We start from the raw sequence: 26,859 nt of genomic DNA, 5'->3' as shown, positions 1-26,859 counted from the left end.
ACATCAGCAGAAAACCCTCCTCATCTCGTTCTCCACGCCCTGTCACTGGCAGATCTCAGAGCTTCACACTGACTGGAGAGACGTAGTGCTAAACTCTCAACACGGGGCATTGTTAGCAAGGCATTAATATGCAAGGGCACCCAACAGCTGGAATGACAGAGGCCATGCCTGAATGTTAAGTGGGTCGCAGACAGTGAAGCGCCCCTCCCTCCTGGTCAGACCTGCCCACCAGAAAACAAGAATAATCCGTATTAAAGGCTTGGAGAGATTTGCAGCGAGACACCAGCTGTTCGACACGAACGGGGCCGAGAACGGCAGCTCTGAGCAATCAGTCCCTGCAGCCATGGTTCTGCCGTGGATCCTCTTGCTGTGTTTCTCAGTGGAGGCAAAGTGGCCCAAAGACTCCAAATGTCCAGCGACCTGTTCCTGCACAAGGGACAGTGCATTCTGTGTGGCCTCCAAATCCATCCCTCAAAACTTCGCTGGGGATCTCATCTCCTTGTAAGTAAAACCTGTCGCTCGTAAGTTAGAACAGGGAGAGTAAAATGGCATCATCTGTTGGCAGCCGTCTGCTTCCCACTCTGACACAGAGCAGCCGTGCATCAGAGTCCCTATATCTCAACATCCTCGGCATTTCTCTTGTGCACTGTTTGAATCGCTCGACAAACGTGCACGAAACATAACTGATTCAAAACTTCTATGGCCAGACTTTGCATGTTTCCTCTTGAAAGGCTCCAGTAACATTCTCACAAACCAACACTTCTGCAGCACGGTGGCAAATCTCAGCTCAGGGCAGGGACTGTGCAGTGAGCGGAAGGCAAACGGGGAACTCTCGTGTGGAAGACCCTTCGTCAAAAAGTTTCCGATGAAGGGTCTTTGACCTGAAATGTTAACCCTGGTTCCACCTCCACAGACACTGCCTGGACTGCCGAGTGTTTCGATATTTATTTCAGATTTACAATGGAGGGCAGCTGGTGGAGCTGCTGCCTCACAGCCCCAGAGACCGGGGTTTGATGCTGACCTCCAGTGCTGTGGGGAGTCTGCACGTTCTCCTGTTGACTGCACAGGTATCCTCGGGCACACGGTTTCCTTGCACACCCCAAAGACGAGCGGGCTGCGACATGGACGGACTGCTGGACGTTGTCCCCAGCAGTAAATCTGGAACGAGTTGATCAGACTGTAGGGAGAATAAAACAAGAGATGAACGTTGGGTGAGTGTCAATGGTGGTCGCTGGTCAGCTCGGGCTCAGCGGGCCAAGGGACTGTTTCCATGCCGACTCTCCACATGACTCCATTTGCAGCACCAGCCATTTCTTTACCTGTTCCTGCAACGTGCATGGCTGAGATCACCACGGTCAGGCACCATCCTGTCGACAGTCCCCGCAGGCAGGACCCGGACTTTTGTGCAACATCCAGCAGTGTCCTCCCAGTAACTGTCTGAAGATCTCACTGATGTTCCTCCACAGGATCAGTCACGTCCCTCCTGAGATATCAGTGACATCCCTCCTGAGGTATCACTGACGTCCCTCCACAAGTATCAGTGATGTCCCTCCACAGGGATCAGTGACGTCCCTCCACAGGTATCAGTGATGTCCCTCCACAGGTATGAGTGACGTCCCTCCTGAGGTATCGGTGATGTCCCTCCACAGGTATCGGTGACGTCCCTCCTGAGGTATCAGTGACATCCCTCCACAAGTATCAGTGACGTCCCCGCCTGAGGTATCAGTGATGTCCCTCCTGAGGTATCGGTGACGTCCCTCCTGAGGTATCAGTGATGTCCCCTCCACAGGTATCAGTGACGTCCCCGCCTGAGGTATCAGTGATGTCCCCTCCACAGGTACCAGTAACGTCTCTCCTGAGATATCAGTGACGTCCCTCCTGAGGTATCAGTGATGTCCCCTCCACAGGTATCAGTGACGTCCCTCCTGAGGTATCAGTGAGGTCCCTCCTGAGGTATCGGTGACGTCCCTCCACAGGTATTGGTGACGTCCCCGCCTGAGGCATCAGTGATGTCCCTCCACAGGTATCAGTGACATCCCTGCTGAGGTATCAGTGAGGTCCCTCCTGAGGTATCGGTGACGTCCCTCCACAGGTATTGGTGACGTCCCCTCCTGAGGCATCAGTGACATCCCTCCACAGGTATCGGTGACGTCCCTCCTGAGGTATCAATGATGTCCCCTCCACAGGTATCAGTGACGTCCCTCCTGAGGTATCAGTGATGTCCCCTCCACAGGTATCAGTGACGTCCCTCCTGAGGTATCAGTGACGTCCCTCCTGAGGTATCAGTGATGTCCCCTCCACAGGTATCAGTGACGTCCCCGCCTGAGGTATCAGTGATGTCCCCTCCACAGGTACCAGTAACGTCTCTCCTGAGATATCAGTGACGTCCCTCCTGAGGTATCAGTGATGTCCCCTCCACAGGTATCAGTGACGTCCCCTCCTGAGGTATCGGTGACGTCCCTCCACAGGTATTGGTGACGTCCCCTCCTGAGGCATCAGTGACGTCTCTCCACATCGGGCTGTGGACATGTTGTTCCCTTTCTCTAGACAGCAGGCAGCAGAATGAGGAGGTTGTAGGGGTTTCCAGGTATCCCCACTGATGTGCGGTGTGGGGGCTTTAGTCAGACATCATTCCACTCCCACATCGGACAGCTGATGTACAACTGTGGGCAGTACGTTGTCGTGGTCACTGACCCCCATGAAGCAGAGATCACATGACCAGACCACTGACCCCCCCCGAGGCGGTGATCACATGACCAGGTCAGTGACCCTGGCAGTTTTATCAATGACCTCATTCTTACCTTGTTGTCGATGCCATTGGCTCCGACGCTCCCCCACAGTCGGAGGGAATTTGTGCTTGGAATCAGCAAGTGGCTGAGGTACTAAATGAGTACTTTGTGTCAGTATTTACTGAGGAGAAGGATTTGGAGGACAGTGAAGGCAGAGTGGGGCCTGCTAATGTGCTGGGACATGTTAAGAGGAGGTAGTGCTGGGTCTTCTGAAACGCATTCAGGTGGATAAATCCCCAGTGCCTGACGGCATCTATCCCAGAATATTGAAAGTAGCAAGTGAGGAGATTGCAGGAGCTTTGAGAAGGATCTTTGTGTTCTCACTGGCAACAGGCAAGGTCCAGAGGACTGGAAAGTAGCAAATGTTGCGCCTTTGTTCAAGAAAGGAAATAGGGATAATCCAGGTAATTATAGGCCAGTGAGCCTCACGTCAGGATTTATGCACATTTGGAAAGGAACGGCCTGCTCAGGGACGTCAGCGTGGCTCTGTGCGGGGCAGGTCAGGCCTTATAAACTTGATTAAGTTTTTTGAGGAGATGCCAAGGTGCCTGATGAGGGTAGGGCAGTGGACGTTATCTACATCGACTTTAGTAAGGCATTTGATAAGGTCCCTCATGGTAGGTTGATTAGGAGGGTTAAGAGGGTGAGCATTTGGGGGATAGCGACCACTGCTCCATAACCTTTAGAATTGTCATCGACAGGAATAGGGGCAAAGAGGACAGGAAGATATTTGATTGGGGAAAGGCGAATTATGAGGCTATAAGGCGAGAACTTGAGTGTGTAAATTGGGGTGACGTTTTTGAAGAGAAATGTACTATAGAGATGTGGTCGATGTTCAGGAATCTCTTGCAGGATGTTAGGGATAAATTTGTCCCGGTGAGGCAGAGAAGGAATGGCAGGGTGAAGGAACTGTGGGTGACGAGAGAGGTGGAACAACTAGTTAGGAAGAAGAGGGCAGCATACATAAGGTGTAAGCAGCAAGGATCAGACAGGGCTCGTTAGGAATATAGAGTAGTAAGGAGGGAACTTAAGAAGGGGCTGAGGAGAGCACGAAGGGGACATGAAAAGGCTTTGGAGTGTAGGGTTAAGGAGAATCCCAAGGCTTTTTACTCGTACGTGAAGAGCAGAAGGATGGCTAGGGTAAAGGTAGGTCCGATTGAAGACAAAGTTGGGAGGATGTGCCTGGAAGCTGTGGAAGTGGGCGAGGTTCTCAATGAATACTTCTCTTCAGTATTCACCAAGGAGAGGGGCCTTGATGACGCTGAGGACAGTGTAGGTGAGGGTAATGTTCTAGAGTATGTAGATATCAAGAGAGAGGATGTGTTGGAGCTGTTAGAAAATATTAGGACAGATAAGTCCCCGGGGTCTGATGGAATATTCCCCAGGCTGCTTCGCGAGGCGAGGGAGGAGGTTGCTGAACCGTTGGCTAGGATCTTTGAGTCCTCATTGTCCACGGGAATGGTACCGGAGGATTGGAGGGTGGCGAATGTTGTCCCCTTATTCAAAAAAGGTAGTAGGGATAGTCCAGGGAACTACAGACCAGTGAGCCTTACGTCTGTGGTGGGCAAGCTGCTAGAAAGGATTCTACGAGATAGGATCTATGATCAGTTAGAGAATCATGGACTGATTAGGGACAGCCAGCATGGATTTGTGAAGGGAAGATCTTGCCTCACTAGCCTGATAGGGTTCTTTGAGGAAGATTGATGAGGGTAGTGCAGTGGATGTGGTCTACATGGATTTTAGTAAGGCATTTGACAAGGTTCCGCATGGTAGGCTTCTTCAGAAGGTCAGAGGCCAAGGGATCCAGGGAGGCTTGGCCGTGTGGATTCAGAATTGGCTTGCCTGTAGAAAGCAGAGGGTTGTGGTGGAGGGAGTGCATTCAGATTGGAGGGCTGTGACTAGTGGTGTCCCACAGTGATCAGTCCTGGGACTTCCTACTTCTTGTGATATTTATTCACGACTTAGATGAGGGGGTAGAAGGGTGGGTTAGCAAGTTTGCAGATGACACAAAGATCGGTGGTGTTGTGGATAGTGTGGAGGGCTGTCGGAGCTTACAGAGGGATATTGATAGGATGCAGAGCTGGGCTGACAAATGGCAGATGGTGTTCAATCCGGAGAGTGTGAGGTGGTACACTTTGGAAGGACAAACTCCAAGGCAGAGTACAAGGTTAATGGCAGGATTCTGGGTAGTGTAGAGGAGCAGAGGGACTTGGGGGTTCATATCCACAGATCACTGAAAGTTGCCTCACAGGTGGATAGGGTAGTTACGAAAGCTTATGGGATGTTAGCTTTCATAAATCGTGGGATCGAGTTTAAGAGCCATGAAGTAATGATGCAGCTTTACAAAACTGGTTAGACCACACTTGGAGTAGTGTGTCCAGTTCTGGTCGCCTCATTATAGGAAGGATGTGGAAGCATTGGAAAGGGTGCAGAGGAGATTTACCAGGATGTTACCTGCTTTAGAGAGTATGGATTATGAGGACAGACTAAGGGAGCTAGGGCTTTACTCATTGGAGAGGAGGAGGATGAGGGGAGACATGATAGAGGTATACAAGATATTGAAAGGAATAGATAGGGTGGACAGCCAGCGCCTCTTTCCCAGGGTGCCAATGCTCAAAACAAGAGGACATGGCTTTAAGGTACTGGGTGGGAAGTTCAAGGGAGACATCAGAGGGAGGTTTTTCCACCCAGAGTGTGGTTGGTGCATGGAATGCGCTGCCTGGGGTGGTGGTGGAGGCTGATACGTTGGGCAAGTTCAAGAGATTGTTAGATAAGCATATGGAGGAATTTAAGTTAGAGGGATATGTGGGACGAAGGGGTTAAATAGTCTTAGGAGTGGTTTGAAGGTCGGCACAACATGGTGGGCCGAAGGGCCTGTATTGTGCTGTATTGTTCTATGGTTCTATGGTTAAAGATGCACAGGATCCAGGGTGAATTGCAAGTTTGGATTTAGAACTGTTTTATGTACCAGCAACAAAAGAAACACACCGAGTCATGTATCAGTGTTAGAAACTATTTATTAATAACTACTTATGATAATAAGAAAAAATAAAAGTAAAAATGTTAGAATGTTAGAAGTAAAAATGGTAGATCTTAAACATTAACCCCAAAAACTAAAACCAAAGTGTGTGTGTGTGACAAACTCCCAAACTCCAAGTCCAGGAATAGTTCTCAAAGTTCAGTTCAGCAAGCCATAAGGTGAAACGTGAGCAAAGGCTTTTGCAAAACCACCGTTGACTGAAGAGGAAATGTAGAGAGAGAATAGAGACATTAGGAAATCCAAATGTTCCACAATGGAACTCATACGTCACCTCAGTCACTGATGATCTCCATTCCTTTGTTCCAAAGTATCTGCCACCCCGAAAGGCATCCGAGATGTGGCCGTCCACACAAATACCTGTTTCCTTCTACAGGTTAACGATAAAGTGGACTCCACTGGATTATTCCAAAAATCCATACGTGGATTGTAGCGAGAGACACAGTTATTGTTTTTCATCCATTGATACAGAGACCAGCAGGCAGTGTCTCTCTTCTCTCTCTCCTTCTGACTGAACCTAAACATCAACACGTTGTTATCTGCTGTTGTTGTCGTAATAACGCCACACACACACACACACGCACACACACACGCACACGCACACACACGCGCACACACACACACACTACTGTACTATGTCTTAAAGGGACATTCACCAAATAGTAACCTAATCCGTAACAACTGGCTTGCCCATAGAAGGCAGAGAGTAGGGGTGGAACGGTGTTATTCTGGCTGGAGGTCTGTGACCAGTGGTGTTCCGCAGGGATTGGTGCTGGGACCTTTGCTGTTTGTGATAATTATCAATGATTTGGATGAAAATGTAGATGGGTGGATCAGCAAGTTTGCAGATGACACCAAGATTGGTAGAGCTGTGGACAGTGTAAAGGACTATCAAAGAACACAGCGGGATATAGATATAGGCAGAGAAGTGGCAGATGGAGCTTAATCCGGGCAAGTGTGAGGTGTTACACTTTGGGAGGTCAAATGAAAGGAGAAAGTGTACAGTTAATGGTATACCCCTTAATAACATTGAGGTACATTGAGGTCCAGGTCCATAGTTCACTGAAAGTGTCTACACAAGTGGATAAGGCGATAAAGAAGGTGTATGGAATGCTTGCCTTCATTGGTAGGGGAGTTGAGTATAAGAATAAGGAAGTCATGCTATACAAAGCTATATAGTCAGACTGCACTTGGAATATTGTGTGCGGTTCTGGTCGCCCCTTGTAGGAAGGATGTGGAGAATGCGGAAAAGGTGCGGAAGAGGTTTACCAGGATGCTGCCTGGATTAGAGGGTATGAGCTATAAGGAAAGGTTGGGAAAACTTGGGTTGTTCTCCCTGGAGCATCGGAGACTGAGGGGAGACCTGATAGAGGTTTTTAAAATCATGAGAGGCATAGATAGGGAGGACAGTCAGAATCTGTTCCCCAGGGTAGAAATGTCAAACACCAGAGGACGTGCTTTTAAGGTTAGAGGGAGGAAGTTTAAAGGCGACGTGAGGGGCAGGTTTTTCACGCAGAGAGTGGTAGGTCCCTGGAGCGGGTTACCGGGGGTAGTCATGGAATCAGGCAGCTTGGTGGAGGTTCCCCCCCCCCCTTTGCTTCCCTCATTCCAGTGGCCACCTCCACCCCTTCTCTTTCCCCTCCCAGCCCTCGTGACCTGCCCACCTCCTTCCCTTTATTCCACGGTCCACTGCCCTCTCGTACTGGACTCCTTCTTCTTCAACCCTTTGCCTCTTCTACCGACCACTCAGCTTGTTACATCTCCTCCCTCCCCCACCCACCTACCTTCCTCCCTCACCTGGACTCACCTGTCCCCTGCCTGCTTGTGCTCCTCCCCTCCTCCGACCTTATTCTGGCTTCTGCCCTCTTCCTTTCCAGTCCTGACGAAGGGTCTCGGCCCGAAACGTCGACTGTTTATTTCCCTCCGTGGATGCTGTCCGACCTGCTGAGTTCCTCCAGCATTTTGTGTGTGTTGGTGGAGTTTAAGAGGCTTTTAGACAGATGCATGAATATGAAGGGAATGGAGGGACACAGGAGGAGGACATTTAGTATAAATCGGCATCAAGGTCGGCACAACATTGTGGGCCGAATGGCCTGTCCGGTGCTGCACTACTCTAAGTTCCAAATCAATCTTTGACATGTTGCGTTAAACACCAGCCCTTGGGGACTGCCTTGGATCAGTGCTCAGCAGCCCTTTCCTTGTCCTTGTGAGTTATTCCAACAGTTCAGATAGGCTGGTGCAAGGCCGTGGTGCAGAGCTGGGGAGACTGTGGATGGAACTGGAAGATGAACAACGTTGGGCCCAGGGAGCCCATCTTTTTGCTGCACTTTATAGGCAAGAACGGCAGTAGCCTTGGGTACCTGCCCAATGGGACAGTGGTCGGTTTACAGGTGCTGTCACTCAGAGAGAAGATAGAAAACCTACCAGCTCACAGTACACTCACGACCGATGTTGTGAAATTGGAGACAAATTGTTAAAATGTCATTTATCTCCTCTGCCATGTATTCCAATGAACAGGACCCTTGGCGTTGTACTGCACTGAAAAATATTATCTAATTAGTGAGAGACTGCAGAGCTCTGAGCTGCAGGGGATCTGGGTAACCAAGTACATGGTTCCCAAACGCTAGTCTGTAGGTACTGGAAGTATTTAGGGAAGCTAAAGGAATGGTATTAGATGCTAGAATTGAATCCAAAAGTAGGGAAGTCGAAGTCAAGTCAAAGTCGAGTTTATTGTCAGATGCACCAGTACGTGTACACACAGGTGCAATGAAAAACTTACTTGCAGCAGCATCACAGGCGCAGAGCAACAGGTACACAACGTTCACAAGAAAAACATAAATTACATATAAATTATACATAATTTTTACAAGAAAGAACACAATTAGAAGAAAAAAAACAAAGTCCACTTTAGTGCAAAGTGATCAAAGTGGTCATCGAGTCGCTGAACTCCAGTGACTAGGGTTGTGCCGGTTGGTTCAAGAACCGAATGGTTGAAGGAAAGTAGCTGAAGGGAGGTTATTGCTTCATTTAACAAGGACCTTGGTGAGACAACCAGGATACCGAGAAAAGTTTTGATCCCCTTACTTAGGGAAAGATGCTGATGTGTCGGAAGAAGCTCGGAGATTGATCAGATTAGCTCCTGGAATGTGCGGGTTGCCTTGTGAGGAGAGGTTGGACAGGCTGGGCTTTTATCTGCTGGAGTTGAGAAGGGACCTGACTGAAGCGTGCACAATGTGGAGGGTCCTAACTTGGTGAATGTGGAGAGGACTTTGTCTCTAGGAGGGGAATCTAGAGGTTGCTGTTTGCACATCAGGGCTTGCTATTTAAAATGGAGATGAGGTCAAACTTTTTCACTCAGAGGGTCCTGACTCTTTGGAACTCTCCTTTCTCAAAGGACAATGAAAGCAGAGACCTTGAATATTGGTAAAAAGAGGCAGACAGACTCTCAATAAGCCAGAGGGTGAAGGGTCAGGAGGGGAGGTCAGGGCTGTGGAGTTGAGTTGACAATCACACCAGCTGTGATCTCAGTAACTGGTGGGACAAGCTCGAGGGACAGGGCAGCTGCCTCCTGCCCCTGGTTTGTATGTTCATTTGCATGAAACAATTCTGTATTTGGGCAGTAAATACGAGATTTCATTGGCAGCTATGTGGATGAGTTTACTGTACATTTCAGACCCATCCCCAGAGCTCTCCCCCACTGAGTATTTATTGAGATTGAGAGATAACACATTGTGAATGGATTAAACACTTCTGAGTGTATTTAATAAAACACATGTCTTTTTGGGTCTCACATACTGCATATTACTGGGTATAAAACTTATGTTTTAGAACACACATATGTTATAAAGTATAATGCCTGTATACCCGTGTGTACACTGAATTGCTGGTTTTAATGTTCTCCTGCACAGTACTGTGTGTCCCTGAGAGTGGCACATGAAGCACAGTGTCGGTGGGTAAGTAACACATCGTATGTTCCTGGACTTCACTTTCCTGCTTCTTAGGACTCCCTCGGGATCGAGGATGATTTACTGTCACTCCAGTTCTCCGGTCGAGGTTCTGAGGTCAATGTGAGAACCACAGACACTTTCAGAAATGGGGCTGGAGTTGAGGGGAGGGGAAGTGTGTGTGTGGTGTGCTCCTGCCACCATTTGTGCTGGGTTCCTGACACGTGGACACAGGTTGTCAGTCCTGTCTGTATGAATGGGGCTGAGGTGGAGATGGTTGAGAGCTTCAGGTTCCTGGGTGTAAATATCACCAAGTGTCCTGGTACAACGATGTGGACACTATGGCAAAGAAAGCTCACTAGTGCCCTACTTCCTCACAAGGCTAAGGAAATTCGGCAGGTCCTGATGACCCTCACAAGTTTTTACAGATGCACCACAGAAAGCATCCTATCTGGATGCATCACAGCTTGGTATGGCAGCTGCTCTGCCCAAGGCCACAAGAAATGGCAGAGAGTTGTGAACACAGCCCAGTCCATCACAAAACCAGCCTCCCCCCCAGTAACTGTCTACACTTCCCACTGCCTCGGGAAAGCAGCCAACATAATCAAGGACCCTTCCCACCCCGGACATTCTCTCTTCTCCCCCCTCCTGTCAGGCAGAAGATACGAACGCTCGAAAGCACAAATCACCAGACTCAAGGACAGCTTCTATCCCACTGTTATCAGACTCTTGAATGGACCTTTCAGAAGCTGAAAGATGAACTCTCGATCTCCCAATCTACCTCGTCATGGCCCATGCACTTTATTTGTCTACCTGCACTGCACTTTGTCTGTAACTATAACACTAGATTCTGCATCCTGTTATTCTTTTTACTAGCTTGATGTACTTACGTATGGAATGATTTGTCCGTCTGGCACGCAAGCAAAAGTTTTTCACAGTATCTTGGTACATGTGACAATAATAAACCGATTACCAATTCCAGCTCCATCCTGAATGCTCCTCCACTCCAAGCTGAAGAAGGAGGGACACAATTGTGTCGCCGTGGTGTAACTCTGTGGATGCAGTGGCATCTCCGAGTACAGAGATGAGCAGTTGTTGTGGATGAGCTGGCTCGCTCAGGGAAGCCCGGATCTGGAGGATGGAGGAAGAGCGGAGTGGTAACATTCCTGCAGCGGGGGGTGGTCAAGGGGCAATGTACTCTGCTCAACTTGACCCCCATTTTTAAAAAAAATCTACACTATATTCATGCAGCAAATTCATGTCATCTTTCTCCTGTGGCATTATGACATCTTGTGGCAGGCACGGTAGTGTAGTGGTTAGCGTAACACTATTACGGCGCCAGTGACCCGGGTTCAATTCCGGCCGCTGTCTGTAAGGAGTTTGTACGTTCTCCCCGTGTCTGCGCGGGTTTCCTCTGGGTGCTCCGGTTTCCTCCCACATTCCAAAGACATATGGATTAGGAAGTTGTGGGCATGCTATGTTGGCGCCGGAAGCGTGGCAACACTTGCGGGCTGCCCCCAGAACACTCTACGCAAAAGATGTATTTCACTGTGTGTTTCAATGTACACGTGACTAATAAAGAAATCTTATCTTATCTTTGTACATAGAGACAGGGAGTCTCTGCAGAATTCATCATTTCATCAGTTCAATACATTCTCTAGCAATATGTCAACACCACTCATGTTTCCTCCTTAGACAATGCACCATGAACCATCTGAAACCTATGCATTATTCATCCTGCTTACAATGCAAGGACAAAACTACAAGTTATGTTAGGGGTTCCAACCAAAGTACTTTAGTCCAACAATCTTTCAGTGATTGGCTGCGGAGAGTGTTTACTTATTGTATCTTTCCTTCATGTTTTCAGTTTGTGCGTCTGTGCAAACTGAAGTAAACATCTGATTGTTGGTTGTGCATTCAGCACACACACACACACAGGGCCACTGAGAGAGTCTGGGACCCTGTCCGGGTTGGAATCGTTGGGACAGACCCAACTGCAGGGGGTGGGCATGCAGTAAACCACGGACTGGATCGTATCAGCAGAAAGTCAAACATCTAGTACCAGAAACCTTTCCTTTAACATCCAGTCATCCAGTAGCCTCATCCAGCTCGACATTGCAACTAACTGTTCACCACAAATCTCCTTGCAGCAAGACAGATGATCTCTCTCACTGTGAGGTGACCTCCAATGTTTGGGCCTTGGTTTATTCTGCTTTGTATTCATGTCAGGAAGCCCAGTTGGCTTTACATTTTGTCTGATGAAATCCTTCTTGCTTTTTGTACACAAACAAACCTATAGTACTGTAAACTGCATCTTATACATTTAAAACATATGTATTTTGTCTTGTGTTTTGGCAATGATTGAAATGTCAGGCAGCGGCAGAACAATCTGTGCAAGAAATGACTGCACAGACATCGGTGAAGGAGGTGGTTAGACATTGTCTGTTGAACTCGTGTTCAACCCTCCCGCAGTCACACTGGGAGGGCTGTGTGGAACGGCATCTGATCTGTGCTGCACAGGCTCGGTGGGCATTGTCGGGACCGTGTATTGTGTATGTAACGGTGCTGCACCAGAGAGCTCCCTGTGGTTGTTGTGGGACATCCATCCACATGGCTGCCCTTTTCACAACCTATTTCACGTTGACAGTGAGATTTTAGCCAAAGTAGATAACTCAAAATTAATGGTTACTGCAAATGAAACATACATTGTATATAGAAACATTATCTTCATTACTACTTGATATTGGGCTACTATTTTTTGACAAATATCAATGTTTTTTTCTTCCAGGACATTTGTGAATGCAAAATTCAGACAAATTCCTGAACGTGCCTTTGCCCACATCCCGACGTTACAATTCCTGTAAGTACCTGGGAAGTCCTGGTATCGTGCCCAGGGCCAAATCTCTGCTTTTGTAGATCACGTCCGAGATTTTAGATCTTTCCCTTCATGTGTACACACCTCCTTAACAGATCTGGCTTTTCTGATTTCGGATATGGAGCCATCTGTCAAACCAATGACCAGCTCTTCCCAACGCACCAGACTTCCAATCAGACACTGAGCTGGAACGCTTGGCTTCGGTGTGGGGCTGCACGACGCTGCAGTGCCATCGGTTGGATCCTCCTGTTCAGTGGCCACAACTCACCGCCGGTCTCCACATAAAGAAAACAGACTCGTTATTATATCTCTGTCTATCGCCTTCCAACTTTACATCAAAGGTTCCCCCAGGGGCTCCAACCCCTTGTTTGAAAGCCAACATAAGCTCACTGATCATGGCAATAACATCCTCATCCAAACCGTGAACGTAGACGACAACCAACGGTGCACCCAGCACCGACCCCTGCAGCACACCACCGCTCACAGGCCTCCAATCTGAAAAGCAACCCTCCACTGCCACCCTATGCCTCCTACCACCAAGCCACTTCTGTATCCAATTGGCTCGCTCGCCTTGGATCCCATGTGATCTCACCATCCGGACCAGCCTGCCACGCGGGACCTTGCCACCGCCCTGCCCTCGTCAATCCTCTTGGTCACCTCCTAAAAATCTCAATCAAATTTGTAAGAGATGATTTCCCTCACACAAAGCGCTGCTGACTGTCCCCAAAATCAGTCCTTGCCTTTCCAAATGCAGGTAATCCCTGTCTCTCAGAATCCCCTCCAGTGACTTTCCCACCACTGATGTCAGACTCACCGGCCTGTAGTTCCCTGGCTCGTCCTCACAGCCCTTCTTAAATAAAGGCACAATATTAGCCATCCTCAGTCTTCTGATTCCTCGTCCTTTGCTAACAGAGACACAAAAATCTCTGCCAGGGCTCAAGCCATTTCTTCCCTCGCTTCCCACAAGGATACACTTGGTCAGGTCCCAGAGATTTATCCATATTTATGTGCCTCAAGTCTGCCAACATTCCCTCTTTCACAATAAGGTGATGTTTCAGGACATGGCCGTTCTCTGCCCTGAATTCCCCAGCTTCTATCACCTTCTCCACGGTGAACACAGACAAGGATGTTCATTTAAGACCTCACCCACCTCCTGTGGCTCCACACACAGATGACCACACTGATCCTTGTGGGGACCTATTCTCTCCCTAGTTACCCTTTTGCTCTTAATATAATTATAGATTCTCTTAGGATCCTCCTTCACCTGATCTGCCAAGGATCTCCCATGTCCTCTTCTTGCCCTCTTGATTTCCTTCTTGTTGCACTCCTGCAATCCCGATAGTCCTCCAAGGATTCGCTTGATCCCAGCTGCCTGTACCTGACCCACGCCTCCTTTGTCCCTGACCAAAACCTCAATATCCCTCATCAACCAGGGTCTTCTACTCCTGCCAGCCTCGCCCTTTCACTCTACAGGAACTTGCTGGCCCTGAACTCTTCTTACCTCACTTGTATACGCCAGACGTCCCTTTACCTGCTAACGGCCTCTCCCAATCAACCTCTGCAAGTTCCTGTCTAACACTGTCAGAATTAGCCTTGCCCCAATTTGGGACTTTACCTTGTGGACCAGTTCTATCTTTTTCCACAACTATTTTAAAACTAATAGAATTATGGTCACTGGTGCCAAATGCTCCCCCACTGACCCTTCAGTCACTTGCCCCACGTCATGTGGTCCAGTGTAGCCCCTTCTCCAGCAGGGCCAACTATTGCGTGAGAAAACTTCCCAGGGCACACTTAACAACTTCTGCCCCATCCAAGCCCTTTGCACCGTAGCTGTCCCGGTCAATGTTAGGGAAGTTGAAATCACCAGCTAATACAACCCTGTTATTCCTACAGCTATCTGCGATCTCCCTACATGTTTGCTCCTCTAATCTGACTATTGTGGGGTCTATAGTACAATCCCATCAAAGTGATCACCCGCTTCTTATTCCTAAATTCCACCCATGTAGCGTCACTGGATGGTCACCCAGGAACATCCTCTCTAAGTACTGCGGGGATGTTCTCCCTAATCAGAAATGCAGTTCCCCCCACCCACCATCACACTGCAGCATCTGTACCCCAGAGCACTGAGCTGCCAGTCCTGCCCCAACCCCCCAACCATTTCTGTAATAACGTCCCAGCCCCACGTACCGACCCACACCCTGAGTTCCTCTGCCTCACTTGTCAGGCTTGCATTAACTGACCCCAGGGAACCACTGACCCCAAGGGAAGGTCACTGACCCCAGGGAAACACTGACCCCAGGGAAGGTCACTGACCCCAGGTTGTCTGGGTGACTTGCTGTTGCCAGGCATGTCCCAATCCCCTTTTACATCAAAGGTGTCAAGTTTGTCATTTTCCAGTTCTCTGGCACCCTCTGCAGTTAGCTCTACCCTCACCTCCCTCAGTAACTTGCAATACGCCCCACCTCGGCCTCAGGACTTGGTTTCTTTAAGCAGAGCTCCCTGCCTTCCTAGTGTGACCTTTCAGCCCGTCTGTTATCTGTGCTGACCCTGCTCCTACAGCAGGAGAACTCGGTCAGAACCTCCCTCAATGTGTGAATCACCTTCCCTTCCGTGATCGGCCCACCCCTCCCCTTTACTACAGAGGAGGCCTTTGGAGTTCCTTTTATGTTGATTCCCTTTCCTCTGACCACATTCAGCCGGTTCCCGTCGGAATTATTCACCGGACATGCGTCATACCGTTCCTTCCCTCCTTCCCCATCAACTCCATCTCCTTCATCATCCAGGGAGCCCCAGCTTCGTCTCCCTGACCTTCCCCTAATGCGGACGTACCAAGCCTCTGGCTGAAGCATCTGCTCTCTTCTGATAAAAATGGACCTATCAATACTTAATTCCACGTTATCCTGACCAGCTCCCCTTCCTTCCGCATGTTCCAAGTTAACCCTCCTCTGCTTTCGAAGTTCTACTCTGGATATCTCCTTGCCCTGCTCCCCCCCCGATTATCAGTGACCACGGCCCTCTCCCTGTTCTCTCACTGACTCCTGGCACCGTTCACCTCCCTCCTTCCCCAGAATCAGATCCAGCAATATCTTCTTTACTCTGTTAAAACATTCTGATTAAGGAGTTTCTCTTGAATTTCAGAATCTCCGTCTCTTCCCTGCCCTTTGCTCTAACACTGCTGCAATGAGTATTGGAACATTAGAAACCCCCAATATCGCCAATACACGGCAGCTTCTCTGCAGATTTGCTCCTCCATCTATCCTACTATCTGGTAACCTAAATAGTACTTCCAGTAGTGTAACAGCTCCTGCTCAGTTCTGATCTCACGCGTTCTATACCTGACCTCTCAAGGACATCATCTCCCTCCAACACTATAATATCTTCACCATTAGGCCTGCCATCCCAGCTCCTTTTCTCCATTTGTATGTTCCCTGAACACCTTGGATGCCGGAATATTGAGCAGCCCTGTCTTCTCCTCGGCTATTTTTCGGATATAACGACTGCATCATAATTGGATGTGGTTCTCTGTTCTCTGTCCCTCACAGCTTGCTGAACTCAAACACCTTCACCTTGATTGGAGATGATGCCTTCAATGGTTTATCCCACCTGCAGTACCTGTAAGTCGGAACAACATTTCTCCATGAGTTTATTGGCTTCAGAGATAATAACTTATAGTAATTTTATGTCTTTAAGTCTTGCACTGTACGGCTGCCGCAAAACAACAAATTTCACAACATATGTCAATGATAATAAACCTGATTCTGACCCTGATTCTGAATATCTGAGCTGAAGTCTATTTTTTTGTGTGTTCACAGATTCATAGAGAACAACAATCTCCAGTCACTGTCCAAGTACACATTCCGGGGCCTCAAGTCATTGAACCATCTGTAAGTCTTTCATGATTCATGATTTAACTTAGTTAAAACTGACAGCGATTGGAATGATCCAGGACAGAGTGTTTATAAGTGGACACGGACCCCTCCATCCACTGCTGTGCAGGGTGCTGGGCACAGTCTCACAGGTGAAGCATGTTGTCCACCTTCAGGGTGTTAAAGGTTAGGGTAACTGAACTGGGGAGAGGTCTGGACCAAACACTGAGAATTGGAGCGATGGGCAGTGCAGAGAGATCACGGTTCAGTTACACTGCTGGGAAAGGGAAGACATGCAAAACCAGAGACCCTGGATGTCAGGCAGGAGGGACAGAAGCAAGTCCGGGGACGGCTACTTTCCTGCAACCGTCGGGTTCTTGAACTGACCTGCACTCCCCTAACCCCACCTCTGTAACGGGACACTGCAGACCACCTCCTGCACTGCCGTGGACTTGTCTTCGATTGTGTCTTTACTTTTATCTTCTTCTGCACAGTCCTTTGTTCTCTCGCTCTTCACTGTGTTGTATAATTTATGTATAATTTATGCTCTGTGTCTGTACCTATGTGCCTGCAATGCTGCTACTGTAAGTTTTTTATTGCAGCTGTGCACACATGCACTTGTGCACAGGTCAATGACTCAACATTGACTTTGATTCTGTCCTTCCTGGTGGGAGAGGGTGTGGGGTGTGGGTGGGAGAGGGTGTGGGGTGTGGGTGGGGGGGGGTGTGGGTGGGGGAGGGTGTGGGGTGTGGGTGGGAGGGGTGTGGGGTGTGGGGTGTGGGTGGGGGAGGGTGTGGGGTGTGGGTGGGAGAGGGTGTGGGGTGTGGGTGGGAGGGGGTGTGGGGTGTGGGTGGGGGAGGGGGTGGGGTGTGGGGTGTGGGTGGGGGAGGGTGTGGGGTGTGGGTGGGAGGGGGTGTGGGGTGTGGGTGGGAGGGTGTGGGGTGTGGGTGGGGGAGGGTGTGGGGTGTGGTGTGTGGGTGGGGGAGGGTGTGGGGTGTGGGTGGGAGGGGGTGTGGGGTGTGGGTGGGGGAGGGTGTGGGGTGTGGGGTGTGGGTGGGAGGGGGTGTGGGTGGGGGAGGGTGTGGGGTGTGGGGTGTGGGTGGGGGAGGGTGTGGGGTGTGGGTGGGAGGGGGTGTGGGGTGTGGGTGGGGGAGGGTGTGGGGTGTGGGTGGGAGGGGGTGTGGGGTGTGGGTGTGGGTGGGGGAGGGTGTGGGTGGGGGAGGGTGTGGGGTGTGGGTGGGAGGGGGTGTGGGGTGTGGGTGGGGGAGGGTGTGGGTGGGGGAGGGTGTGGGTTGTGGGTCGGTGGGTGCTGTCAGAACCGCCTGGCTGAGTACCTGCAGTGTAGCTGTAGGTGGTCCATGCTGACGCCACTGGTGGTATGGGAATGGATGGTTGGTGGATGGGCAACATTAGGGCCAATTAAGTATTGATGCCAATTAAGCAGTTGCTTTACCTTAGATGGCGTTGAGTTCCTTGTTGGAACTGCACTCACGATGCAAGTGTGGAGTGTTCCATCCTGCACCTGGCTTGTGCTTTGTAGATGATGGAAAGGTTTTGGGATTTCAGGAGGTGAGTCACTTGCTGCAGGAACTGACCTGTTAGTTTCCAATCACTGGTGACCCTCAGGAAGCCGATGGCGAGAAATTCAGTGATGGCAATGCCATTGAATGTCAAGGGTAGGTGGTTCAGTTCCCACGTTGGAGATGGTCACTGCCTGCAACCCTTGTGTTGTGAATGTTATTTATCACTTCTTATGATTAGTGCTGACCTTTCATTCCATATTTCTAGAGTTGCTTGAATATACATTCCTGCTGCCACGGTGGGTGTAAAACTAGGCTTCTGGATACTAGTCTACAGACTGTGGTGTTCTGCAAGGATCAGTGCTGGGACCTCTGTTGTTTGTAATATATCCTGTATATAGGTGATTTGGATGAAAGTATGGGTGGTCTGATGACCCAAAAATTGGTAGAGTTGTGGATAGTGAGAAAGGTTGTAAAATGATACAACAGGATATAGATCAGTTGGAAATGTGGGCAGAGAAACGGCGAATGGAGTTAAATTGGACAAATGTGAGGTGTTGCATTTTGTGAGGTCAAATGTAAGAGGAAAGTGTACAGTAAGTGGCAGGAGCATTGATGTACAGAGGGATCTTGAGGCATAAGTCCATCGCTCTCTGAAAGTGGTAACACAAGAGGACAGGGTGGTGAAGAAGGCGTACGGCATGCACGCTTTCATCGGTTAGGGCGCCGAGCGTAAAAGTTGGCAAGTCACGTTGCAGCTGTGTAAAACCTAGTCAGGCCACTTTTGAAGTATTGTGTGCAGTTCTGGTTGCCATACTATAAGAAGGATGTGCAGGCTTTCAAGAGGGTGCAGAAGAGGTTCACCGGGACGCTGCCTGGATTAGAGGGCATGAGCTATAGAGAGAGGTTGGGCAAACTCTATTCAAAGGAGATATCGGAGGAAGGTTTTTTACCCAGAGAGTGGTTGGGGCAGGGAATGCTCTGCCTGGGGTGGTGGTGGAGGCAGGTACATTGGTCAAAGTCAAGAGATTACTAGATAAGCATATGGAGGAATTTAAAATAGAGGGATATGTGGGAGGAAGGGGTTAGATAATCTTAGGCAAGGTTTAAAGTTCGGCACAACATTGTGGGCCGAAGGGCCTGTATTGTGCTGTACTGTTCCATGTTCTAAACTTGGATTGTTTTCTCTGGAGCAGCGGAGGCTGAGGGGAGACCTGATAGAAGTTTATAAAATTATGTAAGGCATAGATAGGGTAGACAATGAGTCTTTTTGCTAAGGCGGAAATGTCAAATACTGAAGGGCAGGGCTTTAAGGAGAGAGGGGCAAAGTTTAAAGGAGGTGTGTGAAGCAAGTTTTCTACACAGAGAGTGGTAGGTGCCAGGGTTGGTGGTGGAAGCAGATACGATAGCAATGTTTAAGAGGCATTTAGACAGACAGACAGGCACGGTAGTGTAGCGGTTAGCGTAACGCTTTACAGCGCCAGCGACCCAGGTTCAATTCCGGCCGCTGTCTGTAAGGAGTTTGTACATTCTCCCCGTGTCTGCGTGGGTTTCCTCCGGGTGCTCTGGTTTCCTCCCACATTCCAAAGACGTACGGGTTAGGAAGTTGTGGGCGTGCTATGTTGGTGCCGGAAGTGTGGCGACACTTGCGGGCTGCCCCCCAGAACACTCTACGCAAAAAATGCATTTCACTGTGTGTTTCGATGTACATGTGACTAACAACGATCTTAGCTTATCTTAAAAGGCGGGAAACAGAGTGCATTAACTGTTCTGTCTCATCCTTTTGCCAGTGCAATAATCAATTATTTGATTTTGTTATTTTTTTCTCCTCCAGATCATTGGGAAACAACAATCTTCAGACACTTCCCAGAGACATCTTCAGCAACCTTCAGGTTTTGACACATTTGTGAGCAAACTTGTACTCATCATTTGAAGACCACATCCGTACTTCATAAACCAAAGCTGGGGTGAAATCATGTGAAGCAAGGTTTCCGTGTTTAGATGCCTATAGTGCAAATCAAGGTTTCACCTCAGCAGAGAACTTTGGAAGATTGAGAATAAGCAGTAATCCCCTTGAGGAAGTGTTTGATTTTCTTTTAATATTGTAAGTTAAAATGGTAACTTGTCAGAGCTCCTGAAAGTTTATTGAAGAATCTGTGTTCATGTAATCAGTACACAGTAAAATGCCCAGGAAGGTATAAACATGAAAGAAAAGCCTACGTACAATTTTATGAATAATTCTGAGAATTTCCTCTGTTCCATGAAACAATCAAGCAAGTTACAAATCCATGAATTTCTATACTGCATTATCAGGTTAACAGAGGGAACCAGTTAGGGTGTGCTGACTTACACTGGTTCCTCGTGCAGGAAAGCTGACAATGTACCGTGTCTCTGAAGGGTGGACCAGCAGGGGGAGAGCAGAGTAGGACAGTGGTGTTGCTAGAGGAACTGATCGAATCCTCGGCAACTAATGACCAATGATAGCCTGAACGGCATTTCCCAGCGGGTGATGCAATAAGGATATCTCAAGTGTGGAAGTTGGAATGGGTGGTAAATATATGCAAGGTATTGTAGACCAATGAGATCAAAATCAGCCAGATTTCAGCTCTTGACAGATCAGCATCCAAGCATTAGACATAAATCTCCCCTATTATTCTAATGGGCTGTTTCTTTTAATCATTTACTACCTGCCTGTCCTGATTGGGAGGCAATTTCATCCTTGTGGCTCACTCAAGGGGTAAGTGTGAACCTTGTCAGGAAGTTCCTGTCTGTGGAATTCCAGTCCCTCTGTCCAGAATCTCGCACATCTTCCTGGGATTGCTCCGTCATTCAAGAGTGGGAATTCTGGACAAGGTTGAATGCCTAGACACCGGCCTGTGCATCCAACACCAGGAGCACAATCTGGAACTGTCCTCCACTGTAAACCTCACAACTGAACCTTTAGAACTGTGTTACAATTTGTATTTATATAGCACACCAAAAATATTTTCAGACCAAGGAGCTTGTAGTAAATTAAACTGTTTTGTGCAAATGGACTGAAACTTCTTGATCCTTTGCAGAGATCTGCGGGGAAATGCGTTCCATTGTGACTGTAAAATGAAGTGGCTGATAAAGTGGCTGCAGACAACTAATGCCACAGTCCCTTTGACCTATTGCGTCAGTCCAATCAAATATCAGGGGCACACAATACACAATCTGCCTCTCCGTGACTTTGACTGCATCACCACAGGTTTGTAGCCAAATACGTAAAACTCAACCGAAACATTGATAAGTTGTTTTTGGTAAACTTTTTGGTAAATTGGTAAATTGGTTTATTAATGTACAGTGAAAAACTTGTCTTGCATACCGTTCGCACAGATCAATTCATTACAACACTGCATTGAGGTAGTACAAGGGAAACAATAACAGAATGAAGAATAAAGTGTCACAGCTACAGAGAAAGTGCGGTGCAGGTAGACAATAAGGTGCAAGGTCATTACGAGGTAGATTGTCAGGTCAAAAGTCCATCTTATCATATTAGGGGACCATTCAATAGTCTTATAAAGCGGGATAGAAGTTGTCCTTGAGCCTGGTGGTACGTGCTTTCAGGCTTTTGTATCTTCTGCCCGATGGGAGGTGGGAGAAGAGAGAATGTCCAGGGTGGGTGGGGTCTTTGATTATGCTGGCTGCTTTACTGAAGCAGTGAGAAGTATAGACAGAGTCCATGAAGGGGAGGCTGGTTTCCGTGATGTGCTGGGCTGTGTCCACAACTCTCTGCGGTTTCTGCAGTCATGCACAGAGCAGTTGCCATACCAAGCCGTGATGCATCCAGACAGGATGCTTTCTGTGGTGCATCAATAAAAATTGGTGAGGGTCAAAGGGGACCTGCCAAATTTCTTTAGCCTCCTGAGGAAGTAGAGGCACTGGTGAGCTTTCTTGGCCATGGCGTCTACGTGGTTGGACCAGGACAGGCTGTTGGAGATGTTCACTCCTAGGAACTTGAAGCTCTCAACCCTCTTGACCCTCAGCACTGTTTTCTGAATTGTTTTTCTCTTTGGTATGGATCAGTGTAATATTTGTGGGAATTAATGCAAAAAGTCTCAACAACTAATCTGTATAACAGTCTCATAACAGTCTCATGCCAGTGAATTCAGTGGGAGGTACTGAATGTTTCATGGGAGATTAGAAGACAGCATCACATTGCAAGTTTGTTTAAAAGACAACGCAGAAGGAACTTTACTCTCCTAATTGGTTACGTCCTGTCTTAAGATTGTTTAATGGGAATATATGGTGCTAATTTTATTCTGTGTCGAACCAGAGGCATGTGACCCTGATTATTTGAATGATTACTGTAAAAGCTTTATAAGAGGTTAGGAGGCAACATGCCAGGACTGAAAGTGCTATCGTTCATCTGTCCAACTATCTGTATGTACATCAGCCAGGTAAATAGTGTTGAGCTCAGTATCGTACTATTATGGTTTACTAATACATATCCCAGTTACAAATATACATTTGGATAACTTTAACGATCTGTCCTTGCAGAATTCACAACATATCAAACCCTACCATTCCAGTCTATCTCAGCGGAATCTTTTCTCTATGCCGATGATCTTTATGTAACATTCGCCCAGGCCAATAATGGCAACTGTACTTTCCTCATGTGGGACCACGTTGAACTGGTCTTCAGGAAATCTGAAAACATCTCCGGTAAGCTGAAGGATTGTGAATGAGTGGACATGTTAAAGTAGGTTTGATTATGGTCAGATGTTTTATATCCTCAGGCTGACGTACCTCAGCAGATGGAATTCCCGACTTTGAAGGAACTGTTGTTGGGAAGGTTTCCCCCCGAACTCCATCGAGCCCCCGAACCCCACCCAACTTACAGTCCTCTGGCTTGTGGGTTTTGATGGCACTCTGACCCTGTTTCACTAGAAGTTTTGGCTGTGCTCCAAATTCCGTCCAAAAACCCTTCCATCTCCACCTCACTCTCCTCCTTTAAGAATCTCCTTACAGTCTCATGGCCATTCCTTTAATTATCTCTAACATCTAATGGTTGAAGTTTGTCTTTATGATTGGGCCTTGGCAGTGCTTTAGTACATTATGCTTTATGTGACAGGCTGTATGTAAATGTGAAGGTCTGGCGTGTGGAGGTCAGGGTTAGTCTAACCCCAGCTCACTACACCGAGCCCCATGGGAAATATACTGGCTGGCTGGTCACTGCTGAGTTAGCCAGTCTCAGGACAACCTGTAGAGCACTGGGCTTCCTAACATCTGGGTAAGAAAGAGCAGATGAACCTATTCCTAATCATCTCTTTCAGATCTCTAGCTAGTGGACACAAGAGCACAAGAAGTGGAGCGGGAGTCAGTCACCAGGCCCTTTCAGCCCGCCCCACCATTCAGTATGACCATGGCCGATCTGTGCTGGTCTCAACTCCTCTTCTGTTGAGACCAGCACAATTTACCTTCAATTCCCCAATCGTTCCAAAATGTATGTGCCTTAAATGCCCCCGGTGATCCAGCAGGATGGTGAGATCCAGAGATTCACCACCCTCGGTGAGAAGTTCAGTTTTTAATGACACCCCTTTTACTTGTAACGGTGTCCCCTCGCTCACGATTGTCCCACTGGTGGAAACTTCTCCACGTCTCCCCTGTCACCTCCCTCATGATCTGAAATGTTCCAGTCAGCTCAGCCCTCATTCTTGATACCTTCTACGTTCACTCAGCCTATCCAGACCGAGACTGGAGCAACGATAACATGGGCTGGGGACCAGGGTAGGACTCGTTAAGAGGAAGAAAGAAATATGTGTTTACTGAGAGGTTGGGGTGGGGAGACCTTTGATATCTTTGTTATTACGAACATTAAACGTAACCTGCTTTCTATTTTCTGAGCCCGTGCTGCTGTGTACTGTAAGCCTCTGGTGATTGGGGAGAAGCTCTACGTTATAGTAGCTCAGCTGTTCCAAGGTTCCCACATCTACCAATGGGACAACTACGGCGGAAAATTCATCAAAATCCAGGACATTGACACCACCAAGATCCGCAAGCCCAATGACATTGAGACTTTCAGCATCGATGGCGACTGGTACTTTGTCATTGCAGACAGTTCGAAAGCCGGAACCACCACCGTCTACAAGTGGAACAAAAATGGCTTCTACTCACATCACTCCTTGCACATGTGGCACCGAGACACAGACGTGGAGTATTTGGAGACGGACCACAAGCACAAGCTCATACTGTGCAGTAGCACCCAGACCCCGGTCGTCTACCAGTGGAACAAAGCCCTCCGGCAGTTCAGCTACCACACTGAGATTCCCAACATGTTGGATGTTCACGCCGTTAGGCACTTCAAGATCAAGAAGGTGGTGTACCTCTGCCTGTCTCGCTTCATCGGTGACTCCAAGGTGATGAGATGGGAGAACCAGCGCTTCACGGAGATCCAGGCGCTGCCGTCGAGGGGCACCATGATCGTGCAGCCGTTCCAGGTGAGACACTGGCTGTACCTGGTGCTGGGATGTGACTTCTCCTTCTCTCACGTTTACCTGTGGGACACGGAAAAGCTGAGGTTTGTCAAGGTCCATGAGTGGAATGTGCGAGCTCCCCGCGCCTTCCGGCTAGTCACCACCGACGACATGCACCTTGTGCTGGCTTCCAGCTTTAAAGGGAGCACAATAATCTACAGGCACATGGTGGTGGACACCAGCGCCTGACACACGACAGGTCTGCTTCCAAGCAATAGCCACCTCATCACTTTAGGATCACTGGCCACTAGTTCGCACCTGTCAATCATGTTTCTGAGCAGGATGGTCATCAACCTCTCAAAGTAAACTGGCATGAAAGATTTGACTTTAAATAGAAGCCTGTCCTTTATCTCACTAAACCTGAGGAATCATAGTTATCACGATTATTCAAGTTTTCAATAAAGCAAAGGAAATTCTTGGCACATAACCAATGACCCAATCCCCACCGCAGAGCCTTATAAAATAAGTATTCACCCAACCATTCCCCATCAAACACTGTGCCCCACTGCCCCCAGGATTTACTTCCAGCTTCAGTGGTTGTTGTGTGTCTCTTTGTTACTGTTCACTTGGAAGAGCTTTGGAGCATCAGGTCTCTCAGGATGTGATCCTGACCGACTTGTAACATAATGTTAGCACTCACATGTCCTGGATCCTCTCCCGCAGTTATTGTTTATTGATCAGGTCTGCAAAGTGCAGCTGTGGAGGTGGAACCTAGGCTGGTGTGGGGGGGGGGGGGGAGCCATGGTGGGGGGTTTGGAAAGGGTTGACGGGCATCATTTATCAGCAGCCTTTGTTGGATCTGAAGCAGGCTGGTAATCTTTGGAATTGTCGACTCCGGAGGTCGTGAACACTTGGGCACTCGATGCATTGAGGGACCGAGGGTTGAGGTAGGTGAACACATGGAAACATGTGAATTATGAGGTGTGGGGATAGGACAGGGGGGTTTGTAGGTTCAGTCAGAGATGTATTGAAGTGTGAGTGGGCTGGAGGGGCAGTGAGGGCAGCCGAGCCTCTGGTTCAGGAACTCTTGGCAGCATTACCAACCTGAAATGCCTTCACACCGCATGGCCAACAGCTTACAATCAAAACAAAAAATCGTTGGCATTGAGATTAGTTGGTCCATCTGGGAAGGGAGCAGTCAGGTCCGTTATCAGAACTGGAGGATACGGGGAGGTTCTGCTGCAGCTTTCGAATGCGGGGCTGGGGGTGGAGGTTACTGAGAAACACCAGAGAAATATTCAGAGACATGAACTGACAGGCCCAGGGAAACACGGAGGGATGGGAGGAAGAGGCAGATTCAACACTGAGAATTTGGCAAGAGTGAGGCAGTTCTAACAGGTCCCAGAACCACTGCTGTGCTTGGAAACAGCAAACTCTCTACTTTGTCATCTTATCATCCAACGTAAAACCTGAGCCCAGGTTATACACCACTCACACTATTCCCGTCGTAGCTCCAATCCTCACTCCAGCTACCTGAGTAAATAATTAAGCTGCCCTTGAGCCCCGAGAGAGCGCTGTAATATTGATTTTGATGAGACGTTAAATGATGGCTTTGTTTGCCCTTTGCTGTACATCACGGATCACGTTGGCACAGTTGAAGGGAGAGGAGAAGCTGTCCCTGCTCATCTGCCAGTATGTACTTCTCTATCGACACTTCACACAAATCCGCATCATTTCTCCCACTACTCTATGTAATTCATGAATTGCTTCACTTCCAGCCAAACACTACTTCAGGATAAACTGAATGGCTGTGAAATCCTTGGGAACATCCTGAGGATGTCAAAGATGACATATAAATGCTGGTCGATATAATCGATCTTTCCATTTTCCTTGAACCAACCATCATTTGTGCCAAATTGTTTTTGTGGCAGAGATAATCCACTCAGACCTCCTTTCTGAAATAATTTCTCTTCTAATATATATAAATACACCTTTTAAAAATCTATTCTGATGCTTTAGCTCTAACAAACCACCCATTTAATGCGTTGCTCCACAGATACTGATTTGCTGTTGTATGTTGTTTCAAGCATCACTTTGCATTCCGTTGATCGATAACTGGGTACGTAACCTTGTTTTAGACTTTCAATTATGCTTCCTTAGTATTTCAACATTCTTTGAATGGGCTTATCTGGTCAGAAAATGAGAGATTTTTCTTTACACAGCTTAATGTGAGTCCTGAATACCCTGCCATCTTTTCAAATATCATGCTTAACAAAGGCAGAATAAACTAAGAATGTTAAAAACTGTGTATTTTAAAGTAGAGAAAGAATTGTTTTGGTCAGTGTAACAGTCCTAAATTCATGGTACTCTGAATAAAACTACAGTAAAATA

At 48.2% G+C, this 26,859-nt stretch overlaps 1 protein-coding gene across 1 annotated transcript; it reads left to right on the top strand.

Annotated features, from left to right (window-relative positions):
* Positions 1-97: 97 nt before the first annotated feature.
* Positions 98-26,859, top strand: lgi3 (leucine-rich repeat LGI family, member 3). The gene is made up of 8 exons (XM_052041187.1): positions 98-501; positions 12,559-12,630; positions 16,188-16,259; positions 16,458-16,529; positions 19,866-19,937; positions 21,091-21,260; positions 22,553-22,717; positions 23,900-26,859. The coding sequence occupies exons 1-8, from the start codon at positions 173-175 to the stop codon at positions 24,715-24,717; spliced, it is 1,770 nt and encodes a 589-aa protein (XP_051897147.1). The 5' UTR covers positions 98-172; the 3' UTR covers positions 24,718-26,859.

The sequence above is a fragment of the Pristis pectinata genome, chromosome 29 (assembly GCF_009764475.1).
Source record: "Pristis pectinata isolate sPriPec2 chromosome 29, sPriPec2.1.pri, whole genome shotgun sequence".
Lineage (NCBI taxonomy): Eukaryota > Metazoa > Chordata > Chondrichthyes > Rhinopristiformes > Pristidae > Pristis > Pristis pectinata.
Note: the sequence above shows the minus strand (reverse complement) of the source record. Positions and strands in the feature narration are given on the sequence as shown.